The following is a 25787-nucleotide window of genomic DNA, read 5'->3' on the forward strand; positions in this document are numbered from 1 at the left end:
AAAACAATAATAGTCACATACTGACACAGGTAATCATCGTATGCAGTCTTCAGTTATTTCAGAGACTTTACACAGTCTTTAGGTCACTTCGTCATTGAACTACTGATCTCTAACATAAGGGGTCATCTACTGATCACTGGCATCATCCTACTGAGTTTCAGGACTGTTGTCTAAATGTCTTCCACTTACTGATGGAAAACAAATGGTGTATCAGGCCTGAATCTAGACACCAACCTGTCAACACAAGCAAAGATCGAGGAATAAGCAAATCTTTTTAATTTTTTATAAATACTATTCCACAAATATTTTACTAGCTTCTACATTTAGTCATCCACATGCTGCTTTTGTCAAATAAGACTGTTGAACTTGCCGCTAAAAAAATAAAATGCAGTACAAACTGGCTGAAAAATGCCATCAAAGTGAACTCTTGAAGATTAATAAAAACTACTAAATGTATTCATTTTACTTCTAATCACGAGTTTTAATATGCAGACAAATATATTGGCAAGGACATGTACTGAGAATATACTAGCAGTAATCTTTAAATTTTTTTTGTCAAATTTTCCTTTTTTTCACTCACAAACTTCTTCATACTTTCAATCAGGGTATTGCCTGTGTTAATCTGAAATATTTTCAACACTGGCTGGCATGCAACACTCTTTGGAAAGAAAAACAACAAAAATGTAATTTAATAGTCAACATAAACAAAAATAATGTTGCCAGTCTCAAAATTTTGTCACAATTGCAGATAAGAAGTTATAAGGCAGTGTACAAGTTGAAAAGTTCACAATGTGGAAATTTTCATGAATTTCATGAATTTTAAGTAGTCATGAAAATACCAGCCAGCCTGAATTTTCATGTTCACCAACACACCTCATTATAGTCAAGTAAAGACAAACAAATCTGGGTTTGGCACTTCAATATTCTGTGATACCCGAATATTTCCACTTGGAAAATGTATGGAATAGGCAGTTCGCAAATTTTTTGACCCACAAAAATATCCACTTATACAGTATTGCATAAACATATTTCAACCGTGTAAGCTGATGTCAAATGTGTGTAACATTCCTAATTTTCTGCACTCAACCAATTTTGCAACTTGCATCGTTAAAGCTATGCATGCTGTAGGCTTGAAAACACTGAGCACTTTTAACATCTTCATGGTTTCTGAAGGAGATTTTCCCAACAAGGTACAAGATTTATTTCTAGTATGTTGCTACTGTGAAACCGCACACAATGATCTTTTCTATATACAGACCAGACTGCATGTGCTTTATGGAACTTTGTATGTTTCAATATCAGATGACAAATATTACCTCACACACCATCTGTGTAATATTTTGGTACAATATCCTGGTAGATGAGTGACTTTTATTTAAAAAATTGGTGCCAGAGTTACAGACCTTGTGTCACGTGATGTGTCTGATGATGTCAAACAACTATTTAAGTCTGTATTAAATCCATTTAGCAAAAACCGAGATAGAGTGAAGTTGTAACGATTGCCATCTGGATAGTTTTTTAGCTGCACCCTTGTAGCATACATGCAGTGAAAGAACTCTAAATAATACATTATTATACTGCCTGACATCAGTATTAGATGATAAAATAAAAGAGCAACATCTATAAAACACAAAATAAACAAAGGCTCCGTTTTTTTTCCTTTAACTATTCATTCATGTATATATTAATTCATTTTTGTACATTCTCATCAGGTTTCTACTCTGTGTAAAAGTTGTCTAGGAATCATAATTTAACATTTTCTCTCACATATGCAAGTTCTTTCCAGCATCTATCATAAGTTTATTGAGTTTTTCGTCCTGTGCCCAGTTAAGTCCACTGCCAAGTATAAGTCCTTGCAGCGTGTTGTTCTGTACAAAGTTCAGTTGAAGTTTTGACTGCATCAGTTCATGGATGCTGAAAGAAAAATTAGAAATAATGAATAACAAAACCACTATCAAAGCCCTTAATTGATCACCAGGCCATGACAATTTGACCATGTTTCTGACAAAGTTTAGTGAATATACCTTGAGCTGTTCATGAGAAGAATTTGTTTGAGTGTCTTTCTGGTTTTAGCTCTGGCTGCCCCTTAGAGCCATAAGGCAGTACAATTTAAACAAACTTAAAGGTCCATGAACAAGTTTGGCCCGATCAGTCATTAGAAGTAATTGTTTTACATGGTTTATTCTGGTTTTTGCTGTGGGAGATCCTAAGTGCAGTCAAGTGGAACCATTTCAACATCATTTAAAAGGGTTCATGAAAAGATGTTTAGTGTCCATGCATCAAGTGGCTCATGACATTAAAATATATTTCCGTTTTTTTAGCTCTGGTGGCCCCCTAAATGCAGTCAATATTGACCATCTGAATAAACTAGAGAAACATCAAAGCATTGATGCTACAGACCAACTCTGGTGAAATTCTGACCATCCATATTTACTAACTGCTAACCCTGAACTGCTGTTTCAGTTAAGTTGAAACACCTTAATGTTTGTTTTCACTGATCTATTTACTTTTGATCATTTGAACAATCTATCCAAAATACTCATTTAAGCTGAAATCAAATACAGCATTCATTTTATTTTATTTTCTGTCTATTTCATGCAGAATTTTTAAGGAACTTTCAGCTTTTCTAGTGCAAGTAAGACCTATTGAACTGATTTTTTTAAACAAATGAACAACTGTCAACATTAGTATTTTATTCAAGTATATTTTCTGAAAGTAATCATTGCTTTAAACTTCTCAAGTGTTTTTGGAAAATATCCATGCAAAATACATAAACAATTTTTGAAAGGAGTAAAGCCTCTGTAAAGTGCCTGATACACTTTTGAAATGAAGAACAAATCAACATTCAACATTGACTGAGACCTACATTGTATATACACATTCCTTGGTATATAGCCTAATGCTTGATTAACATTTGTATGACTGGACTTTTCATCAATTCCTTTTGAATGACAAGTCCAAATAAAGTGGATATATAAAACACACCGGAGTATGTAGTAATTAGTTTTATATATGAGCCACGCCAAGAAAAAACCAACATAGTGGCTTTGCAATCAGCATGGATCCATGCTGTTTGCTAACAGTTTCTCTAATTGCAATAGACTTTGAAAGCGAACATCCGCGCAGTCTGGTCAGGATCCATGCTGGTCGCAAAGCCACTATGTTGGTTTTCTCATGGTGCGGCTCATAATTATTTAAGTGGAATTTCTGTTATTTCAAAATAAAACGCCTGATCCCTTGGAATTTGAGATACAGAGGTTTCAACTGTATATATCTATATACCTTTTGCCTTTTGAGTCGGTAGTTAAAGCTTTCAGTTCCTCTTCCTTGGCCTTTCTTTTCTCACCAATCTCTGAATACAGTTCCCGACTCTTCTTCAATAATGCTGGAGACAAACAGGATATATTTCAATATAATCACCCAACTAAGTTGAACCAAACTTATCTAAACATATTTCATTCAAAATGATAACCAGTCTTAAGTTAACAAAACTTGAGTCATATTTCATTAAAAATAATTGCTAATCTTGATGGTACTCACTACTAACATTACATACCAATATTGTTTCTTCAAAACTGTGAATTATTGTATGTCTTTTGAGTTTAGAGCCCTTTTTTCAACAGTATTTCAGTTATTGTACCGGTGGGTAGTTACCTAACAAGTGTTTCTACTACTGTGCTCAATACCAGTACTACAGTTTAACCTAATGCCAACTTCTCCACATGAATAATTGCTGTGAAATTATTATTGAACAGCTCCTGCAGTTTCAGAAAGGATTTTAAAAATTTTCTATCTGGAGATTTTTTGAGGGCATGCAAAGACAACAAATTGTATTCAACTACAGCATTAATATATACACACTCTCAATTTCCCAAGAACACAAGGACAGGAATCTTCTTCAAACCAGTCACAGATGCACATACACTAGAGGACTTTAGGGCTGGACTTTTTACGGACCCTCATACTCCTGCTAATATGAAACCACATAAATTATTCTAAATGTAAATATTGCCAAGAGGTCTGACAGCTGATTTACTGGTTACACAAAGTTTTGCACAGGGTACCAGACAATCGAGTATGGATTTCAACCATTCCAATGGAAGAGGATATAGAACAAGAGCTGTCACAGGAGACAGCGCACTCGCCTAATTCGATGCTGGATAGTGAAACTGGGCACATCTGAGGGAACTGGAGCTGTCAATGGAGTGTTTAATGAAAAGATATTGCACAATAGCTTGAGTCTGTGTCAAAAATATTAAGTAACTAGAGATGCTTTTGAAAAAAGCGCATATCTCCCACAACTGCCCAATGAAAAATGACTAGTTTCTCTGGATGGTACTGCCCAATGAAAAATGACTCGTAGTAGTTTCTCTGGATGGTCCAGACAAGTGGTCAAACACATTTTATTCAAGTTTGGTGAAGATCCGATGAGAAATGTTCCACTTAGAGTGCAGACAAGCTTTGTGACAGACACACAGACTGACAGACACACAGACTGAAGTAAATCAATACGTCTCCCACACCACTGTGTGGTGGGAGACATAATAAGACAGGTAAAGATAAAGTGTATCAAAACACAAAATAAGTAAATTCTAAGCAAAAAGGGGGCATAATTCATAAAATATTGGTGCAAGAGTTATGCACCTTGTGTCATATGATGTGGGTAAGCGATATAGGGCCATCATGGCCCTGTTTTTATTTTATCAGAATATTTTAGACAGATATGTGCTAAATACTGATGATTGTTTATAGCAATGAATGTGTGTTGTACGTCACTTATATAAACAAGAGGACCATGATGGTCCTGAATCGCTCACCTATCCCCACATGACCCAGTGTTGAACTGAGTATGACGTCGTTATTTCTATTATTTGACATAGTGACCTAGTTTTTGAGCACATGTGACCTAGATATCATAAAGATAAAAAATTCTGACCAATTTTCATGAAGATCCATTGAAAAATATGGCCTCTAGAGAGGTCACAAGGTTTTTCTATTATTTGACCTAATGACCTAGTTTTTGAAGGCACGTGACCCACTTTTAAACATGACCTAGATATCATCAACGTGAACATTCTCACCAATTTTCATGAAGATCTCGTGAAAAATATGGCCTCTAGAGAGGTCACAAGGTTTTTCTTTTTTTCGACCTACTGACCTAGTTTTTGACCGCACATGACCCAGTTACGAACCTGACATAGATATCATCAAGCTGAACATTCTCACCAATTTTCATGAAGATCCGTTGAGAAATATGGCCTCTAGAGGTCACAAGGTTTTTTCTATTTTTAGACCTACTGACCTAGTTTTTGACCCCACGTGACCTAGTTTCGAACTTGACTTAGATATCATCAAGGTGAACATTCTGACCAATATTCATGAAGATCTCATGAAAAATATGGCCTCTAGAGAGGTCACAAGGTTTTTCTATTTTTAGATCTACTGACCTAGTTTTTAACCCCACGTGACCCAGTTTCGAACTTGACCTAGATATCTTCAAGGTAAACACTCTGACCAATTTTTATGAAGATCCATTGAAAAATATCGCCTCTAGAGAGGTCACAAGGTTCTCCTATTTTTAGACCTAATGACCTAGTTTTTGACCGCACGTGACCCAGTTTCGAACTTGACCTAGATATCATCAAGGTGAACATTCTGACCAATTTTCATGAAGATCCATTGAGAAATATGGCCTCTAGAGAGGTCACAAGGTTTTTCTATTTTTAGATCTACTGACCTAGTTTTTGACCCCACATGACCCAGTTTCGAACTTGACCTAGATATCATCAAGGTGAACATTCTGACCAATATTCATGAAGATCTCATGAAAAATATGGCCTCTAGAGAGGTCACAAGGTATTTTATTTTTAGATCTACTGACCTAGTTTTTAACCCCACGTGACCCAGTTTCTAACTTGACCTAGATATCATCAAGGTGAACATTCTGACCAATTTTCATGAAGATCCATTGAGAAATATGGCCTCTAGAGAGGTCACAAGGTTTTCTATTTTTAGACCTAATGACCTAGTTTTTGACCCTACGTGACCCAGTTTCGAACTTGACCTAGATATCATCAAGGTAAACATTCTGACCAATATTCATGAAGATCTTATGAAATATATGGCCTCTAGAGAGGTCACAAGGTTTTTCTATTTTTAGACCTACTGACCTAGTTTTTGAACCCACGTGACCCAGTTTCGAACTTAACCTAGATATCATCAAGGTGAACATTCTGACCAATTTTCATGAAGATCTTATGAAATATATGGCCTCTAGAGAGGTCACAAGGTATTTTATTTTTAGACCTACTGACCTAGTTTTTGATGTCACGTGACCCAGTTTCGAACTTGACCTAGATATCATCAAGATGAACATTCTGACCAACTTTCATAAAGATCCCATGAAAAATGTGACCTCTAGAGTGGTCACAAGCAAAAGTTTACGGATGCACGGACGGACGACGGACACCGCGCGATCACAAAAGCTCACCTTGTCACTTTGTGACAGGTGAGCTAAAAAGCTGACCGTTGTTTTAACGAACTCTGTACACATTTAGAAGGATATTCTGAAACGGATGCATTGCGAATTTTCATTCAAAAATGTATAGTTATCAAACCTGTTTTTAAAGTCCATGTTTACCTGTTGAACAACTACTTCAAGTTTGAATCATATGCTTTTCTTAATAACAGAGATATAGTGAAAATGCATCAAAATTAACAATAAATTCTAAGTAAAAGGGGCATAATTCATGAAAAATTGGTGCCAGAGTTATGCACCTTGTGTCATATGCTGTGGGTGATAAGGTTGAACAACTATTTTAAGTTTGAACCAAATCCATTTAGTAATAACTGAAATAGAGTGAAAGTGTATCAAATCATTTACCTGAAATTCTAAGTAAAAAGGGGGGATAATTCATGAAATAATGGTGCAAGTGTTATGGCCCTTTTGTCATATGATGTGAGTGATGATGTTGAACAAATATTTTAGGTTTGGATCAAATCCATTCAGGAATTACTGAGATAGAGTGGAAGTGCATAACAAGAGCTGTCGGAGGACAACAATGCTCGACTATTCAACAGCCTTGTCGATTGAACGAATACAAAAGTCGAAAAAGGTGTATAATTTAGTAAAAAAGCAAAATAGGGTTATGGAACCTGCATAGTGCTAATCAGCTCATGACAGTAGACAAGTGTGTGAAGTTTCAATCCATTCCCAGGAGTGGGTACTGAGATACCAGCTTACATATAAGAATTTAACCCAAAAGTTGAAAAAGGGGCATAATTTTGTAAAATGCGAAGTTGAGTTATTGACCCTTTGCACTGCATGTCATATCAAGACAGTGAACAAGTGTGTGAAGTTTCAATTATTTCCCATTAGTGGATACTGAGATACCAGCTTACATACAAAACCTTAACCAAAAAATTCTAAGTCAAAAAAGGGGCATAATTTTGTAAAAAAGCAAAATAAAGTTATGGAACCTGCTTTGTGCATGTCAGATCATGACAGTGAACAAGTGTGTGAAGTTTCAATCCATTCCCACAAGTGGTTACCAAGATACCAGCTTACATACAAAACCTTAACCAAAAATTTTCTAAGTAAAAAAAGGGGCATAATTTTGTAAAAAGCAAAACAGAGTTATGGAACCTGTGCAATATAAGTCAGTTTATCACAGTGAATGTGTGTGAAGGTTCAATCCATTCCCACAAGTGGTTGCTGAGATACTAGCTTACATACAAAAACTTAACCAAATCCGGACACGAACACGGACGCATAGGCGAGTCCAATAGCTCTACTATTCTATGAATAGTCGAGCTAAAAACTTTAACCTGAAATTCTAAGTAAAAAGGGGGGATAATTCATGAAATATTGGTACCAGAGTTATAGGCCTTGTGTCATATGATGTGGGAGATGATGTGGAACAACTTAATTCAGTTTGAATCAAATCCATTTAGGAATAACTGAGATAGAGTGGAAGTGCATCAAAACTTTAACCTGAAGTTCTAAGTAAAAAAGGGGGATAATTCATGAAAAATTGAAGCCACAGTTATGACCCTTGTGCCATATGATGTGGGTGATGATGAGGAACAACTATTTTAAGTTTGAAGGAAATCCATCAAGTAGTAACAAAGATAAAAAGAAAGTGCATCAAAAAGTGCGGACGCCGACGCCGGGTCGAGTAGGATAGCTCTCCATACTTCTTATAGTCGAGCTAAAAAGCTATGTCTGCCGCCTCTGGCAATGTTTTTCAACAACTCAACATCAGCATGGCCTTAAGTAATTTGCAGAGAGTCTCCAAAGAAAGACAGCTGTGAAATTATTTTTGAAGAGAGCTAGCAGTTTCTGAGAAGATTTTTAGGTGAGGTAAAAAGATGTACATTTACGAAACTTAAGTTTACAAGCTGTTAACTGTATTCTCAAGTACTTATACTAAAATGTGGTTATTATACATTAGGCAAATGTTACCATACCATAGTTTTCCATTTTTAATCTTTCAACATTTTCTCTAAGTTTGGAATTTTCCTGAAACAAATATTACAGAATAATAGTTATAATATAGTTATTAATAAGTACATGTAATATACTTTCTGTATTTATATCATGCTTTCTGCTTCTTTTATTTCTTTTTGTCTATTAAATTAGGCTAACAGTTAGCTATTAACAAAGGCTGTCTAATTTGTTCTCTGAAACTATTTTACATAACATTAGCTTATAAACAAAAACTTCACCAAATTTTTTAAGCTGTAGAATGGGCATGATTTTGTAAACTATAAGACAGAGTTACGGAACCTGGCACAGAGCATCATTTCATGCCAGAGACTTATGAAGAGGTTGGAAGCATTCAGAAATACAAAACTGTCCTCAAAATATTTAAATATAAAAGGTGGATAATTTTGCTAAAGTATAATTAGGAGGTCATCCAAAGGCGCTACTACTTGAAAAATTTCAAGAGCCAAACAAGAGCTGTCAGAGGACAGTATGCTCTACAGTTCAAAAGCCTTGTCACTGCAGACAGTTAACTAAAGGAATATTAAAGTCGAAACAGGGGCATAATTTTGTCACAACGTAAAACAAAGTTACGGAACCTGTACAATGCATGTCAGCTCATTATATTGGCCCAGTGTGTAGGGTTTCAATCCATTACCATTAATGGGTACTGAGATACAAGCTTACATACAAAAATTTTAACAAAAATTGCTAAGTCAAACAAGAGCTGTTCGTAAGACACCATGCTCGACTTTTCTCTGTGCTTTACTCTAAATTAGAACTTTGCCAGTAAAAACTTTAACCATAAAATTCTAAGTTAAAAAGGGTCATAACTCTATCAACATTCAATCAGAGTTACGGGGATTGTTCCTCCTGGTGTAGACTTTGATAGTAAATAACTATTTTAAGTTTCAAGTCAAAAGCTTTGATAGTAACAGAGATATCTGACTTTATAAAAAAACTTTAACCAAACAATTCTAAGTTAAAAGGGGCATAACTCTGTCAAAATTCAAATCAAACTTATAGGGATTATTTCTCCTGGTGTAGACATTGATAGTAAATAACTATTTTAAGTATTATATCAATAGCTTTGATAATAACAGAGATATTTGACATTATCAAAAACTTTAACTTACGGTAACTGCAACACCGATGCTCGGGCGAGTGCAATAGCTCTACTTTTTCTTCATAAAGTCGAGCTAAAAAGGGGCATAATTCTGTAAAAAAGCCAAACAGAGTTATGGAACCTGTACACTGTAAGTCCATTCATCATCGTGAATACGTGCTGAAATATCAGTCCATTCCCACAAGTGCTACTAAGATACCAACTTACATACAAAAACTTAACCAAACCACAAATGGGCGAGTCCAAATGCTTTAACTATCCTTCAAAGTATAAATAAGGAAATATTACTTAATTTTTGGTATAACTGCCTTAGAGACTAACAAAATCTCTTGCCTTGTGTTCCTTAGCAACTTGTGATGCCAATGTGGTATACTCTTCCAAAAGATTTTCCAATTCCCTGAAAAGAAAGCAACTAAGATTTACCTTGGAGGAACAGATATCGAAGTTAAGGAAAAGTAGTAAAAAAGCAAAAAATAAAACAATTAAAGCGCAGACTTCTAAAAATGGCTTTAAATAATTCAAGCCATATCAATGACTATATCAACAGTGAGCATCCTAACAAAATTTTACTATTTACCATATCTTAAAGTAAAAACAACTCTCACTACGAACATGCCATCGAAATCAAGCTTTGGTGATAGATTCTGAAAGCAGACTTTTTGTTTTTGTTGGGTTTAACGTTGCGCAGACACAATTATAGGTCATATGGCGACACTTTTCAGCTTTGATGATGGAAGAAAATCCCAGGTGCCCCTCTGTGCATTATTTTATCAGGGGCGGGTAGAACCAACGACCTTCTGTAAGCCAGATGGATGGCTTCCTCATACACAGAATTCAATGCCCAGTGTGAGGCTTGAACCCACATCGGTGAGGTGCAAGTGATTTGACGTCAGCCACCTTAACCACTCGGCCAGAGAGGCCCAATTGAGAACTTCTTATAGGAGAGCTCAACAAAAATACAGGCTGCTTCATACACATCTCTTTTCAAAAGGTATTGCAATTTGTGGCAATTCTGTCGCTAACATCGACTCAATTACCCTTCACAGCTGTAGGTTCAATTTTGCTCAGTACTCAGTACCTTTTCATGTAGGAAGACGACATCCTGCTCAAGGAATCCTTGAGTCCTAGGTCCTATATATTCAAAATCTTGAAAGTTTTCTTATAATTTTGTGTTGATGCAACCTAACTACACAATCAAACACCAATAAACAGTTACCTTTTCTTGTCCAATGTCTGTGAGTCACATTGACCATTTAGTTCACACTGCAGAATCGACATTGTGGCCTTATTTAAACATTCCCTGAAAATAAAATGTTCTAAACATAAATATAAAGAATACAATATATTATGCTACAATTACAATTCAGTTTGATTGTTTTGTTTTAAGATATTAATCGTAACAAATACACTGTAGCCAAAATGGTGGACGTTCACTTTATTTATGCAACATAATTGCTTGTACCCGATATTTAATTATTACATATTCCACTACATTGACTACAACAAATATATTAGGCCACAATGCCTTTGTAAGTTTGGTTGATGAGAGAGAGAGAGAGGTAAAACTAGATGTGTGTCCTTAGGACACTGGTGCCCCCACTTCCAGTCACTCTACTATCACAAGTTCCTTGGTATCAATGCAAGACTAAATAAACTTTCATATTACCTTTGGTTTTGGGTATGAGCCAACATGAAAGGAAAGGCAAAGATACTACAACACTGGACAAAAGAAAGAGCAGAACAAGAAGCTGCGTTCAATAAACGCCTGATGCCCCTGGTGGCATCCTTGTTGATACAAAGCAACCCAAGTCCAAAACGAGGTCAAGTTCAAGGTCAAGGTCAAACTGAGGTCAGGTGATGTCTGAAGATGAGGAATGGTCACAGGTTACATCTGCATTAGTACCAAGTCAAATCAGTAGATGCCAGGGGCATAAAAATATCTCTTGCAGATTTTTGTTTCTTTGGGTTTTTTTTGGATGAGGGGAGAAGGTAGGGGTAGGAGGAAGGGGAATTCCCAAATAAAAACCATAAGGGAGTGCTGGTCTAGTGGTTAGGGTGTTGGCCACTCAACCTGGAGGCCGTGGGTTCAATCCCCATTGGAGTCACGACCAATCTTAAGACACCAGTACTGGTTTTTCCAGAAAGCAGGCTCCAGAGTGATTCAAATAAGCTTTAAACTTTCACCACAATTAAGCTAAAATAAATTAGCATTAACCAAATAAAACCCAGGTGCAAAACTTCATATCATTCCTATAAAATTCCATGACACAATGTCAAACACTTTCTGAGATACATGCAAATCAAACTTTAAGCTCCAAATGCATAATTTTTAACTATGCAAAAGGCAATGACTCTGGTCTAGCTGACAGAAATCCAAAACAAAACCCAAGGTTTTCAATTGCATATGCTATAACCAATGCTTATAATGTTTCATGACTCAAGGTCAACACTTTTTAAATACATGTGACAAACCTGTAGGCATTTAATGCATATTTTGACTAACTGAATGGCCATTACTTTCGCATAGCTGAGTGAAATCAAAAACCAAATACCAGGTACACAACTTCACATGCTGAATAATAATCCTAATATGATGTTTGATGACTCCAGGTCAAATACTTTTTGAAATATGCACGACACCTAATGGGACAATTGTAAATGTATGTGTCCCTCCCTGCCTCCTGTTAAGTCAAATGTTTTGTAAGTTCATAAACACTTTTTCAATATTTTCTCTGTTTGTAAGAGGTTCAAAGATGAACAGTCTTGGAGTATTAACGAAAAGAAATGTTTTGTTTGTGAGTTTAGCATAGTTTTTGAGCATTTTTTTCAGTTGTGTAAAAGTGGGCAGTTCACATAACTGGATTCTGTACCAGTAACTAACCTTTCCTCCACAAGTAACTACTCATTTCTTCACATGAATCAGAGGTGGAGAATGAATAATATCAGACAGAATGCCTTCTACCAAATTGTCGATGAGAACTAACACTTGAACGGGCAATCAAACTCATGACCTAACAATCCATATTATGCTCTCTCTATTTAACTAAGTTAACAGGCCAGATATTCTGTAATATAAAAGTAATGTACCCTTTCAGAATAAGTTCTCTTCCATCACGTACTACTGTTTTCTGCAGCAAATCTTCCCGTAATTTCTCATACCTGTAAAGAATCCTTGTACTTAGACAAAATCCACAATGCAAATTGGTTACAGAAAACATGAAATAAATTTGCAAACCCAGGCACAAAATTTTCTTGAATGTGACATTGTCCATGGTTTTCCTTATTGAACACGTATGTTGGGTTTAACATCACACCAAAGCAATTTAGTTCATATGGCGACTTTTCAGCTTTTGATGGTGGAGGAAGACCCTGGGTGCTCCTTCATGCATTATTTCATCCAGGCAGGCACCACAGACCTTCCTTAAGCCAGCTGGATGGCTATCTAGCATGAAGAATTGAACACCACGAGTGAGGTTCAAACCCACATCAGAAGAGAAAGGCCCCTAAATACATATGGCAGGCTTGTCAAAATGTGAACTGTTTTCATTAAATTTATATTCAATTTTGTCATTAGTCTTCGAACTAAAGGTTTATTATCAGTATTATGGCGCAAGCTGAGAATGTTAAGCCAACATATTAATTTCTTCAGGATAAGCACATTGATGCTAAGCGCAGTAAAAATCACAGAGTTCACACTATCTTTATCATATTCATAATGTACACCAGTATATAAAGACTAAATTACTTACAGCTTTTTAAGTTGATCAGGTGGCATTTTGTCTATAATTTTGGCAGATTCTGAAATGTAATTAACCCATATCAAAAATATGTAATGCTGAAATATCTGTAGCTATTCTTTTCAATCATGTACTTCAACCTTTACCCTGATAAATTTCTAAAATGGACTAGTCCACCATTCAATCTGGGCAGTACCATATATTATTCAAAAGTGTATTCACTGAAAATTTAATGAATGAACAGGGAACAGTTCAGACCATGATCAGACTGCACGGACATGTAGGCTGATCTTAGTCTACACTGATCGCATAGGCAGAAGGACTTGCCGCCAGCAGGCTAAAGGTTAATAGCATTCCTGGTATGTAACATGTGTCAGGACCATTCCATTCCACTTGTCAGAAAAATGTCTTTGCACAGCTTCTGCAATCCCTATTTGTGAACACATGCAGTGTTGACTGTATGCAATGATAATCATTAATAACGGCATTAAAATTTCTGAAATTGTTTTTTTTTATCTTTTTAAATGGAACTGAACATCTATTAATTTACTGAAACAATTGCAAAATAATGTGGTAAATGTTTTGTTTTCGGAGAGGAAATAATAAGTACGAAACCTTTAAATCACAGCAAACTTGCATACATTTTAATGGTGTAAAATACATACATTATTAATTATAATAAGTTATCTTGTACCCATGAATACATTTTCATAAAAAAAGTTTCCCCTTTTTCTTCAGATGTTGTAAAAATGCCATTTTTTAAATAGAATCTTGACCCCATTTCCCCATAGTGAAGATGCTCATGTGAGTAGAATATTGTCATTACTGAGTAAAACCATACCTGACTGTATAGCATCAATCTGAGACTTCAGCTGGTTCCTTTGTGAGTACAGCCATTCTCTCTTCTTCAGCAATTCTTCTAGTGACTTCTCCTTGCTTCTAGAAACTGGGGTACCATCAGACAATGGACTTATATTCATCAGCTCTGGTGTAGCCTGGGAAAGCCTGGACACAGAACCTCTTTCTGCATTTGCTGGACTGATGCTGGGAACCAAATCATTTTCAGGAGTTGCCATCTTAAATGAAAGGATAACAAATCATATTGTTGGAGGCAATTCAAAACTTGTTGGATTTAATACAAATTATATATAAATTCAAACTTGCCTCAATTCCTATGATTTACAGTTAAAAGGCTGCAAAACGCGATCAGGAATGTTAGTGATCATAATGCTGTGCAGACGTGGCAAAGGTTAATTGTGTACAGTACATACAACGGTTAAATCACCATAATTCGTAATTTTGGAAATCATTTGACAATTCTTACATAAATCAATGAGGAATTGAAACCTCTTTTGCCATGTAAGTTTTATTTGAATTTATGTATGACCAATTCGTGACATAATCAGCAAACCTATATAGCAAGTAAAGCGTCGGCAGCAATGAAAATTTCATCGGCAATTTCCTCCCACTATTTTGGTCTTTGGAGTGTTTGACACAGGTGGAAATATTGCCCATAATACGAAAACATAATTTATCTCAGTATTTCCTAGAATTGTGTTTGCCTACTGTAACAGTCTCAGGAAAAATGTGCAGCCTCGACCGGGATTCGAACCTTCGGCTTACCGTGCCAACGCTCTACCAATTGAGCTACCAAGGCCACCCGATACGAGAACCGCTACACACCTTCCCTCTTATTGCGAGACATTGGCATTCCTGGCCAATGTCTGCCGCAGACTGTTAACAAAATTCAGATGCACACCCCAGCCAAACTGCTTCGCCCCGCATGGGCTCCTGGACGAGCCCCCAGATGTAACAGTGACAGTCTCAGGAAAAATGTGCAGCCTCAACTGGGATTCGAACCTCGGACCTTCGGCTTACCGTGCCAATGCTCTACTATGTCGGTCAATAGCTATACATAGCTAATGTTGTCTGTATATTAACACCGACTTTAAATAAAATTTGTATCTTGTATCTTGTACCAACTGAGATACCGAGGCCATCCTATACGAAAACCGCTACACTACCAACAAATGTACAGGTGAGAAGGGTAGACTTGATGGACTTTTACATGATTAATATCATGTATCTGTTCACTTAAAAAGCTCGTATGAGCTTGTGTTGTACCATTTGAACAGGCTGGTAACATTGCCCGATCGGGCTTACAACACAAAAAGTAATATTTCTTGACAAATAATAAAGATATTTATTTCAAACTTGGTCCATTTATTAAGCATTACATATAATGCTTATCAAGATAGAAATAACTTTGTTGCCTTCAGTTTAGTTAAAATTATTTCCCTTTTTCAGATTTTTATGATGCATAATTTTTGAAGTCCAAAAAAAATCTGTTTTAATGCAATGTTTAAAACAGAAAAGGGTTCAATGGCTTTCTATTGTTCCAAACTTGTGCGCCAATACCTTTACTCTATATATTTAGGGTAAATACTTTGTTTCTAGTGCAGATGTATGAGCAATTTTTTTAGAACTAACATTTCTCTGTAATGTTGTATCGTTGACCGTCCCAATTCCGTTAACGTCCGATTTTCGTTATACTTAAAGATTTTCCTCTCGCGAAGGAAATACGTAAGATACGACGTCATCACTTTGCGTGTAAATAGAGAAAGTACCCGCACATCTGTCAAAAATAAATAAACGTCAAAATGTGTTTCAAACAGGTAATTTAAACATTTTTTTACCATTTATAGTAATTTTCCATAATTTTACTATGTCCAGTTTTTTAGCTTTGTAAAATACTTTCCATTTCATTAAAATTTTATTAAAAAGAATGTCCTGCTGCACCGTTGAAGAGAAGCATCAATAAAGGCCAAGGTCAAGTTATTTTTAGTTGGAAATTTTGTTAGCAATCTGAACTACAGTTATGTTCAAAATATCATATCCATTAAATGTTTTTTTTTTACTGACTATTTTTTTTATTATCTTTTGAAAGAATAACCATATAAAATAAATATATATTGTAGGCTACACCTGTGAAAGCTGTCAGCAAGTATCGCTGTTATTCCCCTTCTGTACTTACCAGTGCCTACCAGGCTGTTAGAGAGCAAAATATGTCTGTAAGGAGGGCTTCTATTCAATATGGAGTGCCAATGCAAACTCTAAGGGACAGAGTAACAGGAAAAGTTGATTTTGAAACAGTTCGTTCTGGACCACAACCACTCTTCAGTGCAGAAGAAGAAGTTATTTTTATTAAACATCTGAAATACATGGCTTCACTTGGGTATGGATACACTGGAACTGAAGTTATTGAGATGGCCTCCCAGTATGCTGTTTACCTTGGCAAAAGAAGTAAGAGTGAGCCTGTAACTGAGAAATGGTACCGAGGTTTAAAATCTAGATGGCCAGAATTGAAAGCCATTACGCCAAGAGCATTGGCTAAGGAGAGGGCACAATCTACATCTGAGGAGGTAGTCTCGAAATACTTCAAACATCTTGACCAAACATTAACTTTACATAACCTGAAAGATAAACCAGAATGTGTGTACAATTTTGACGAAAAAGGTGTCCAGACAGAAAATCGTCCACCAAAGGTATTAGCTGGTAGTGGTCCAGTTCCTGCTATAACTTCTGCAAGGTCTTCTATTACAACAATTATGGGGTGTGGGAATGCATTAGGGACACAGATACCTCCGTATTTTATCTTTAAAGGTCATCGTATGAGTTCTGAATTGCTTTCTGATGCCACTCCAGGTGCATCAGGAACTGTTTCGGAGACAGGCTGGTCTAATGGAGACACTTTTATGAAGTATCTGGATGAACATTTCTTAAAGTTTATACAGAGGTCAAATTCAGATCAGCATATTTTACTCATATTTGATGGTCATAGATCGCATATTACCATGTCTACTCTTGACTGGGCAAAACGGAATAATGTGATTCTATTTGTACTTCCGGCACATACCAGTCATTTGTTACAACCCTTAGATGTTGGATGTTTCGGACCCCTCCAACGTATATATAATTCTGAATGCCACAAATTCCTCAGATCATGTCCGGAGTCTAGGATAACCAGGTACAATGTGTGCAGGGATCAGCCTACAAGGCGATTTGAGCGATATCGTCGCTTTAAAGTCGGCCACTTCGCTTAATTATCGCCTCCGGGCGAAATCCAAATCGCCGAGTTTTTCAGCGAGTTATTATCTGTTTACTTAAGTTGCAAAACTTGATGCATATTCTAGATTAAATTATCGATAAATCCATAGTCAACCCCGCCTACTCGCCTGTCAAACTTCAGCCAATCGTAGCGTTAATATCTAACAGTGTCAAGAAATAATATTGTAAGCCGCCGCCATTTTGAAAATTTTCAATCGGCGTGTAAAAAGCCGATAAACTTAACGAGAGCATGATTTTATGCAACAATTGTATATTATTCTTTCATTTTATTAAAGATTACTTCAAAAATTATTTCAATTACCATAATTACGGTCAATTTCTGTAAATGAACGGCACGGGTACTGTGGATAAAAAATGATTTCGCGGACGTCAGAACTGCCGTACAAAATATTGTAAAAAGATCGCCATTAACTACGAGTTTGGTATTATTTTCGAAAAAAATAATAAATGAATAAATTAAATGTATAAATCTGAACAAATTGGTGCAAAAATCGGGCATTATAAAAGTACGAGAATCGAAACATTAATGAAAATTTTCACGCCGTTTTGATCGTGCACCTGTTAAATTTACTAATTTCGGACATGTAAATTTCGGATAAAAATTTAAAGGCGACTTTTTCATAGCTAAGTTTATACTTTATTTAGAAATTCATGAAAATGATAATGCAAGAATCAATTTCCTTAAATATTTACTGTTTATAAGTTACAGCTAGACCCACAGAAAGTGGATATATATGGGCAAGAAACTGAATGCTATGCCGATTCTTCTCCTTAAATTTCTCAACTTCTCCCTAAATTCTGTGGAGGGAGAAGTCACTTCTCCCTAAAATTTTGACCTAGGCTGATCCCTGGTGTGTAAACTGGCAAGTACAGCTTATACAGCAGCTTTGTCACCTACCAATCTGAGATCATCTTTTGAGAAAACTGGTATTTTTCCATTCAACCCTGACAGTATTTCACCTGAGAATCTTGCACCAGCAAAAGCATACCAAACTGACCTCTCTCCAGAGAAATCCCAACCTTCTGAATCCTGTAAAGATCCAACAGCATTTTTTACTGCAGATACTGAACTGATATTGGAGAAGCAGAAATATGAAAGTAAAAAAGAACACAGAGAAACACTTAGTAAAATTGTGTCTGGTACATGTATTACAGAACCAAACACAGAGAATGAAATTATCAAATTCTTGGAAGGTAGTAAGAAGAAGAAGAAGTCATCTCCTCAAAGCCTTAAACCAAACAAAAAACATAAATCCTCAAAATGTGACTCAATTCCACAACTTCAGCCAGGTCCTTCTAAGCCATACACAGGTGACATGAATCTTGATGATTCTGATTCTGATGAAATTCTTGACGAAGAAAAATGTTGTGTGTGCCACAAATTTGAACCTGAAGAGCTAAAGTACTGTGTGTCACTTGTGTTTACAAAGTGGGCACAATGTGACTTTGAAGGTTGTGGACACTGGACCCATCTTAAATACTGTTGTAAACAAACAGTTATAAGGCACAATGACATTTTTGAATGCCCCTGCCATCAAAATACAGAAGAGTGATTTTTCTGAACTGATTCGAGTTACTTTAAACATTTTTTCATGTTAATTTCTAAAGTTAATCTGTGTTTGCCTTTTTTTTATGGTGGAATAGGATTTTTGAACTGTGCTATACAAGAAAAATTTAGTTGTGCTATACCGCGCACCTATAACGTAAAATGGACGCACTTTCTATAAATAGCGGGAACAGAGTGGTTGTTTATTTCTTGCCTTGTATGCTAATAAAAAGACTTTGAACATTGGAAAAATGTTTGCAGAGGACTATAATTAAATAAACTGAAGGTACGTACGCTTATTTTATTTCTCTTTTACTGTTTCATTAGTGCAATTGCTGTTTTTGCGTAAGGCTAACGGAAACTGGACGATCAACGCTAAGTGAAAGCAGAGTAAAATGTCTACATTCATGTACTAGCGCAATAATTTAGAGCATTAGAAAGCCATTTAACCCTTTTTTGTTTTAAACTTTGCATTAGAACATTGTTTTTTTGGACTTCAAAGATTATGCGTCATAATAATCTGAAAAGGGGAAATAGTTCTACCAAAACTGAAGGCAACCAAGTTATTTTTATTCTAATTTGTATCATTTGTTATGCGTAATAAATGGACCAAGTTTGAAAGAAATATCTTCATTATTTTTCAAGAAATATTACTTTTTGTATCATAAGCCCGATCGGGCAATGTTACCAGCCTGTTGAACTCTTGCCGTTTAAATCTAAAAAAAAATAGTCATCGCGAAAATAGGTTACAAATAGAATTAATACACAGTATCTAACTATTTCACGTAAAATTTTATTGCATATAACAAAATATTTACAGCTTTCTACTATTAATCGATGAGCATATTTCATTTGTTACCATAAATATGAATTTTTCTTGTTTGTTTTTGTTATTATTTTTGGATTTCCCGGCAATTTAAGGGAGGTAACTTGTCCGGTAACTTCCGAAGCAATTCGGACTGAAAAATAAATCATAAAAGGATGGTACTTACGAACGTTACCAGAAATTATTTGAAAATATTCAAATAAAAAGAACTAAAATCTTATCAGATACGAAAAGGATACATATTTATTTATTCAATTCACATTTTTGACCAATTGCGTACAGACTAACATTCACTGCGTAAGAGGACATGAGTAATGAGTAGATGCAAACTTATTTCCTTGTTCATGTTTGTCTTTCTGTTTGACTGACACCAAATTATTCGTTTAACATTATATGTTTGGATTCAACCACTTAACAGGTAATGGTCTATGCAGTTGTCAGTGAGCTTAATAATTTGTCCGCCTGCATTTGACAAGAAAATGTTGTTCAACTTAGGCTCACTGTTCTCATGTTTACATGTCACCTGCTTGAAATCATTTGCCATACAGTGATCATAGTTCTACTTAGACAGTAATTTCCTTTTTCTGATTGTCACTCCATTTGTGTTGCAGAAGTTTACTAGCAAACCTGCAATTGTTTCTCTACTACTTGTACGCAAGTCGTGGTATTGTGATAATTTTTGCACAGGTCAATATCTCTCCACCACAAACAACATAGGAAGGACCTTTCCTGTGATGAACCTTCTGCGACGATTCTATGCGGCGATTTTTAAATCACATTTTAACAATTAACTAGAAATGTGCCCATTGGACACAGATGCCCCCACTACATGACAAAGGACACAAATTTTTTTGTAGGTCAGGGGCCATAACTCCTACAATACTGAATGAATCCGGACGCGAAACCTCAGGTGCACATCTGCACATGCTGACCAACATTCCTGTAAACTTTGGTGACTCTGGGTCAAATACATCTGGAGCTACGCGCGACACAACATTAAAATGACCAATTTTTAACTAAATCAGGAGCCATAACTCCTACATGACTGCATGAATCCGGACGCGAAACCCCAGGTGCACAGCTACACATGCTGACAAACATTCCTGTAAGGTTTCAGGCCTTTTTTTCATTTAGTTGGGAATGCCACCAATACCGGTGGAATTGGGAAAATGCTCTCGGAAATTGTCTTAATAAGTTTATTGGGAAAATTTGCAAATTACCAAAATCTACATAAATGTGTTTTTGTGTGAAATATTAATGAATTGCAGTTCAGTAATTGTTCAACAGTATTATAATTTACCTATACATACAAATTAGCAAAACTATCTTAAAACAGCAAAAACCTAAAAGGTATAATCATTTGGGAATTTTTAAATTCAATTTTGGGAAAAAAACATACTTTTTGAGTCGGCTAAAGGCTGAAAGCCTTTTGACGAGTCCTTGCTGTTCAGCGATTATCTAAAAGGACCGAATAACACGTGAAGGGATGTAGTTCCATTAGATTTCTCAAACTTCAAACAGTTCACTGCATCAATGAAGTTAAGTTGTGTCAATTCCCTTTGCTATGACCAATATACGATGTAATCTGTCATATTTATGACTTGTAATTGTGCAATACTCGAATGTAACTCATTAAGCATAAGTGTGCATTTTAAGAATTGCGCAGGCTTACAAAACTTGGGTAACATCCAGCGAAAGACAAAAAATAGTTCCACAAGGGCTCCAGATAAGATGCGTATTAGCGTAAATTACGTATAGAATTAATGCAAATACGCATGTCTAATAATTTCTAAGCGTATAAAAAAGTATATAAAATTACAGAAACGCACACAATGCTTTTTTAAAAACAAAATCTGAATCGTCTGGATGCGTTAGGTAACATAGCCGATCAGCCTTAATTCTCCCACATTGAACGTAAACACGCATCGTATGATTTCTATAAACTTTGCGTGGGTTGAATTTTGCAGTCAGTAAACGGATAAATTATCGGAAGAAGAAGCTCTTACTGGTTTGTTTAGTTACTACTGATATTAAAAATGATTTTAATTCTTATTTTTCGAGAAATAAACAAATCGGCGAAACATTAAATTGTATTTTCTTGTAGTTTTTGAAATCGAAAGTAATCGTCTATGTTTGGCTGCTTTCACGAAACGAAACAACTTTTATGAAAAGATTTAAATAAGAGGTAATTTAACCATAAACTTCAATGTCAGATACTGCCAATTGCTGCTAAATGTCTTCGTATCATCACAATTTGTAAAATATATTGTTGAAAACTGGAGAAAAGTGTAATCGTATCTGGACATAATATTTTGGGTAAATATCGAGCTGTGTTAAGAAATTTTAAGAAAAAAACTAAAAACAAACTGAAACTGGTAGACTATACTGACAGTACATCAATCATTAGCCCACTCAGGCCCTTCAGGCCTTTGATTTGCATTGGGATTACCTCCTTTTACCGGAGGTAGATTTATAAGGGAAAATAGCCCTGAGTTTTGTGACTACGTCAAATACTTTTGGATAGGGCTGTCATCGATAGAAACGATAAGAAAAACACTCAAACCCTCAAAACAACCTAAGTTCACAAAGTTGTAAATTTGGATAAATGCAACAGAGGAGTGAAGGCAAAATAAAAATGGAAGATGTTATTAATTTTTATTTATTTCTTTTATTTCATAAATACAAATTCAACACAATCAAACAGTAATATGAAAAGTAGGCAATAAAACTAAAAATAGCATTTACAGAAAGGTATATAGTAAGCATATGAACAAACGGGTTGTTAATCTAACTTTATAATCGATATATCATGATCTATTGTCGATATTTGTCCTCTGATATATCGGTATCATTGATATGCCTAAGACCCAATCAATGACAGCCCTACTTTTAGAGCTAGGCTCGACACAACATTCTCGGAAGGACGGACGGACAGACGGACAAGGGCAAATCTATATGCCCCCCACAAAGTGGGGGCATAAAAAATAAAAATATTTGTGAAATTTTAAGATACCTGTAACCTGGAAAAAATATACATTTTACCTGCCATTCAGTTGATGTTTATGTGAATGAACGTCAAGCAGGAGTTTGTCACTAACTGTTTACACACAGTTTACATGGCTACGCTTTGTGTCATGTGAGCGGTAATGGCACTGTCTTCAACAAGAGTGTAATGGCGGACATGTAAATACAGTGAGGAAGCAGTTCTGACATCAAGTTATTTAGACTACTCTCTGTACTGCAGCAGTTTGCCACTTATGAAGAAATATGGAATATTACCAATTGGTTTATATAAATGCATGTTTCAGTTTAAAGATATGCTATCAGATGGGATACTTGTTAGGAGAGAGCTTGTTGGTTGGTCAGTCTGTCAGTCCATTGGTTTTCATGGTTTACGGACAACAGCTGATGAAAGGCTTGATAGATTTAAATAAATTTTGGTACACAGGTGTAACATCATAAAATACAAATCAAGTTCGACTTTGCCTACACTAGATATTACCATTCAAGATATGGACTACAAGTTTGGCATATATGTAGTGGTGATGAGAGGATATGCTGAGCGTATGAACTTGGTTGATGAGTCAAAGGTCAAAGTCACAAATTGAATCTGTTCGTCATAAGTGTGTCATGAGCTTAACTTAATAACCGTTCTAGGTGTTTATGTAGAACTTGGCATATAGGTAGACCTGTGGCATTAAGACGATGTGAAGAGCGCATGAACTGGGTTGATAGGGTAAAGGTCATGGTCGAAAATTGAGCTTAAAGGTAAAAACCCTTCATTATATCTTGTTTGTGGAGCATGACAATAACCATTAAGGCTATTTCTCCATCTATAACAGAGGCCAAAATTCAGTGGCTTTCCAATCCAAAAGCATGCTTTAATTTCCCAATTTTAGAGGGTAATTCCCAAAAATTCCCAGTTTCAAACAAAGTCTTGCTTGAATTTGCCCAATTTCCAACAAACTGATTTGGCCATGTCCCTATAGCTGTTTGTCTGTCTATCAATCTGTGTGTGTATGTGTGCACCTATAATGTGTCCATCTGTCTGTCCATTTGAAATTGAAAATGCTTATAATTGTAAAGTATTTTAGCTTGAATCACCAAACCTGACATAATGATTAATTAGCACATGACCATTTAGTATTATCCACCTTGACCTAGCAAAAGCAGAGTTATTTCCCATTGATTTGGTAAACAGCATGGTTTTTTTATGGTATTAAAGTAACCTATTGATGGATCTTCATGAAACTACACAATTTAGAAATTAGATCACTGTATGTCATTGATGCACAGGTATGTTTCCTAGGATCACTTCAGTAAAGTCAGAGTAATACCCTTTATTACTCTTTAATTGTTTTACCACCCATACAAAGTATTGCATCAGTGGATCTTCATGAAATTTTAAATTAATGTAGATCACTGTAGGGCCGGTGGTTCTTGCAATCTTTCATCAAGATCTCTTCACTAACTGCAGAGTTATTGTCCTTTAATTGTTTTAGAATTTCAACAAAACAGAGTAACCCATTGATGGATCTTCATGAAACTTAATATGAATATAGGTCATTCAAGGGCGATGGGCAGTGGAAGTTTTGATATGTTCTTGTCAGAAAACACAGGTGAAGAAGGAGCAGTCATAAGCTTTGAATTTCTTTTATTCCTACATACTAGTATTGGACTTTTACGCACAGTCCAAAGAGTTGAAATTGTTCTTTTTTAACATTTTTGCACAAAGGCTGTAGCAGTTTTAGGAAAGGGGTGAATTAATTTGGAACCTTATTTAACCTTTAGCCTGCTGGTTGCATGTGATACTGTCTTTGCAACCAGTTGAGACCAAGATCAGTCTGCACATCTATGCAGGCTGATCTTGGTCTGCACTGTATGCTATTCAGTCTGTACATTTTCAGTGAACACCCCTTTGAATAAGAAGTTGAATTGATGGACCAGTCCGTTTTAGAAATATAGCAGGGTAAAGGTTAAAGGAAGAGGAAACAGCGACCAAGATATATTGAAAGCCTCTTCACACAGTTAGGCAGGGTTTCAGACTTTGTTTGAAACAGGTCACCAGGCATACATTGCCTTTACCAGTCCATGTAATATTATATGAAAATGATGTTGTGATTCATCAGTAACCCTTATCTCAGTGCATAGTAGCAAATCATCTTCATTTATTTAGGTAACAAGATTGATTCCTGTCAAGATTGAAACTGTTCTAATAAACATCACTATGGTGGTTCAAGTTGGACCAAACTAATTTTATAGACTAATCTAGATAGATGACGTAAAGGGTATCAAAGTCACTTTATTGATATAAAATCTGACACCATTGATTCAGTGCATTCAAATTCAAAGTACATTGATAATATTGATCTATAAGATCATAAATCCACATTAGCATACCCCAAAGTTTAACAAAAACAATTCTTCTATTTTTCTTTACATTTTCTATGAAATTCAGACATTTTCTATAAACTATTTCAAATGAGTTAAAAGGGACTACATTAACCCGAGTAGTTTCAAATTTTGTTTAAAATTGTTTTTATAAGAAAATGTATTGTCAAAGCCATCTTGTTTTGGATTGCAATTACAAATGTATAAAGTTTGCAGTTTTTATCACACGGTTTCGGAATAAAATCGGTTTTGTCCAATGTTGATGTAGATTGATAAGAAAATATGTCTTTGTGTAAATGTCTATTAAGCGAAATATGATGAATTATTCAAGAATTTTAGGTACGTAACTTAAATTTAACTGTTCAAAAAATTTAAGCAATTTACATTACATGAAAACACTCAAAATAATAAGCAAAAGACATTCAGTGCTAAATTTTATGCAAGGCCATAATTATGGAATTTTTATGCCCCCCGAAGGGAGGCATATAGTTTTTGAACCGTCTGTCGGTCTGTCAGTCTGTCTGTCGGTCTGTCAGTCTGTCCGCAAT

The 25787-nt window shown here is 35.6% G+C and overlaps 2 protein-coding genes across 18 annotated transcripts in view; one reads left to right on the plus strand and one right to left on the minus strand.

The window, feature by feature from the left end:
• Window positions 1–259: 259 nt before the first annotated feature.
• Window positions 260–19982, minus strand: LOC123566457 (centromere protein H-like). 2 transcript variants are annotated; one of them, XM_045360588.2, is made up of 9 exons: window positions 19882–19982; window positions 14190–14424; window positions 13361–13409; window positions 12699–12770; window positions 10828–10911; window positions 9945–10008; window positions 8470–8521; window positions 3283–3385; window positions 260–1914 (listed from the first exon to the last, which is right to left on the minus strand). In XM_045360588.2, the coding sequence occupies exons 1-9, from the start codon at window positions 19882–19884 to the stop codon at window positions 1764–1766; spliced, it is 813 nt and encodes a 270-aa protein (XP_045216523.2). In that variant the 5' UTR covers window positions 19885–19982; the 3' UTR covers window positions 260–1763. The 2 variants fall into 2 exon arrangements, with proteins under 2 accessions (XP_045216523.2, XP_045216522.2); XM_045360587.2 differs by having other exon boundaries at window positions 19841–19955.
• Window positions 19983–20120: 138 nt separating this feature from the next.
• Window positions 20121–25787, plus strand: part of LOC123566454 (unconventional myosin-IXa-like) — a 117344-nt gene continuing 111677 nt past the window's right edge. For all 16 annotated transcript variants that reach the window (XM_053549820.1, XM_053549826.1, XM_053549827.1 and 13 more), the window contains exon 1: window positions 20121–20266. The gene's annotated coding sequence lies outside the window, so the exon portion shown is untranslated. The remainder of the gene's footprint in view (window positions 20267–25787) is intronic.

The sequence above is a fragment of the Mercenaria mercenaria genome, chromosome 8 (genome assembly GCF_021730395.1).
Source record: "Mercenaria mercenaria strain notata chromosome 8, MADL_Memer_1, whole genome shotgun sequence".
Lineage (NCBI taxonomy): Eukaryota > Metazoa > Mollusca > Bivalvia > Venerida > Veneridae > Mercenaria > Mercenaria mercenaria.

What these genes read in the sequence shown, in the direction of transcription:
- LOC123566457 (XM_045360588.2), bottom strand. An exon ending in GATTGATGCTATACAGTCAG is followed by an intron (nt 13,410 to 14,189) that starts GTATGGTTTTAC and finishes ATTACATTTCAG; the next exon opens with AATCTGCCAAAATTATAGAC. An exon ending in ATTAAAAATGGAAAACTATG is followed by an intron (nt 3,386 to 8,469) that starts GTATGGTAACAT and finishes GTTTGTCTCCAG; the next exon opens with CATTATTGAAGAAGAGTCGG.